General features: G+C 28.7%; 1 protein-coding gene across 15 annotated transcripts in view; it reads right to left on the minus strand.

Moving 5' to 3' along the window:
* Nucleotides 1-132: 132 nt before the first annotated feature.
* The window catches only part of LOC106680323 (oxidation resistance protein 1), an 867959-nt gene continuing 866016 nt past the window's right edge, over nucleotides 133-2075 (minus strand). For 11 of the 15 annotated variants that reach the window (XM_067049998.1, XM_067049995.1, XM_067049994.1 and 8 more), the window contains 2 exons: nucleotides 418-572; nucleotides 135-308 (listed from right to left, as the gene is read on the minus strand). In XM_067049998.1, coding sequence (XP_066906099.1) covers nucleotides 168-308; nucleotides 418-572 — 296 coding nt within the window. In that variant the 3' untranslated portion in view covers nucleotides 135-167. Of the gene's footprint in view, nucleotides 309-417; nucleotides 573-2075 lie in introns of all 15 variants that reach the window. The other 4 variants (XM_067049996.1, XM_067049997.1, XM_067049999.1 and 1 more) reach the window with 4 other exon arrangements.

Consider the following 2075-nt stretch of genomic DNA (forward strand, 5'->3'; position numbering starts at 1 on the left):
TCATTCATTCAAAGATTTCCTGTTTATTCTTATAATCTAGGAATAATTTACTACATCTAAAAGCGCTACTATACAAATTCACGTATCAGTTGTATGAAACAATGCTCAGCCATCTGATTGAAATTTGATTAAAAATATAAAATACAAAAAGTATTTGAAAATTTCACTTACTCTCCAGCTCCGATGGAAAGGGATTCATTGTTTCCTTTGATGAAAAACATGTTATCTCCAGTCCAATTGTAAACTTGGAATTCGGGGGCGAACCTGAAGAGTAAGCTCTCTCCGGTACCATAAAAGTGGTCGGATACCTAAAAAAATATATATATTTTAAAGTTTAAATACAACAAATGAAATGGAATATATAATCATACTTTCGATTAAATTAATTAAATAGTTTTAAAATTTATTTTTACACACCTTCAAAGAGCACGAGGTAAGGGCCCCGAATACATTGTTATCAGTATCCTGAATAACCATCAAGATAGGACTTTCAACTCTCGACATCTTTCTGTACATTGAGTTAAGTGAGAATCCATGTTGGGATGTACTGAATACCAAGGTCCACACGTAGCCTGTAAATATAAAGATATATATAAATATAAAAAAAAAATAGATATAAAGATAGTCCTATGACAAAAAACAACTATAATAAATTAAGTGATTAAAACGTAGACACTACGGTGTAGTTTAGCATTAACTCAAATTCATGTGATTTAAAAAAAAAACTAGTTGTAACTACCCCAAATGGAGTGGTATTCAAAAAACTGTAGCTAAAACTAGATAGATAGATATGATTTTATTTGTGAAAAACAAAATCTTGTACAAATTCATAACACAATATACAATTATAAAATAAAACCTGAGTCTAGTGCTCCATAACAAAAACAATAAAAAAAACAGATTTTATAATACACAACTATTAACATAATATTCATTGCTCCATTATATTTAACTTAAAATAATGAGAATTCTTTAAAATAAACGAAAGTGTGATATAAATGAAGATATTAATTGGCTTCGAAAAGTATTTACATAATAGAATTTATATATCACATACGAAATTAAACTTATTACATTTTGTTACAATGTAAATATATAGTCTGTTCAATTTGGCTTCGCTATCAATGTTCAATACATTTTCAATGTTTTGTAAATCGCAAGATACGGATATGGGTGGCTTTAAGATATATTTTCTATTTTCTTCAAAGGTCGGACAATGTAGGAGGATGTGGTACAAACTATTATTGAAATAATTTTTGCAGAATGGACAGAGTTCGTTTGCCTTGAAAGTGAAGGTTTTGCTTCTGTGGTGTAGTTTGATATACTCCGGGTTTCCTACTCTTAGTTGCCTGATGCACCTATATGTTAAATATAAAACTATAGAGTAGTTAAAGCTACCATTTAATCCAATTTAATACCATTTGGTAGTATCAATGTTTTAATCACTTCAATTGTTGTTTCTAGGATTAATGCTACTGAAAAATTATAAAATAATGTCCAAGGTTCTTGAGGCTGTCATGTTTATGTGAGGTAAAAAGGCTCTATTTCCGATTACTTAACATTTGTTTTTATCGATAAGTCGATTATAAATGAGATTATTTTAAAACTAAGGTATCTGAATCTAATCTATTATTCTTAAGCAAATCCAATACAAAGATTAGTTTATTCGGAAAATGAAGGATAGAGTAAGGTAAAATAATGTTTATTTGCTGATATATATTATTCAAAATAATATAATTCTGGGTGTAGACGAAATCATTTTTATGGAATTACATAACTTTTCCAGGTACTTTTTGGAAAAATCCAGGGCATTAAAGTAGTTATAATAGGCGATGAATATATATATAGTAATAATACAGGAGAACAAAGTTTTAGGAAGAAAAACCGATGGACAAACTATACACCCTATTATATTTGACATGGCATATGTATACTTGTCATGTGTACAGTGTGTTTCAGGATTAAATGTCATGTCAAAACTGAAAATATGAACTAGAGATCTCAAAATAAGAAAAAAATTCCCTGTGAAGGTATGTCTGTAAACATTTCAAGTCCAAAGATTTTCATTGTTATAA

This window comes from Halyomorpha halys, unplaced genomic scaffold, assembly GCF_000696795.3.
Source record: "Halyomorpha halys isolate HHAL.00 unplaced genomic scaffold, Hhal_1.1 Scaffold17.1, whole genome shotgun sequence".
Lineage (NCBI taxonomy): Eukaryota > Metazoa > Arthropoda > Insecta > Hemiptera > Pentatomidae > Halyomorpha > Halyomorpha halys.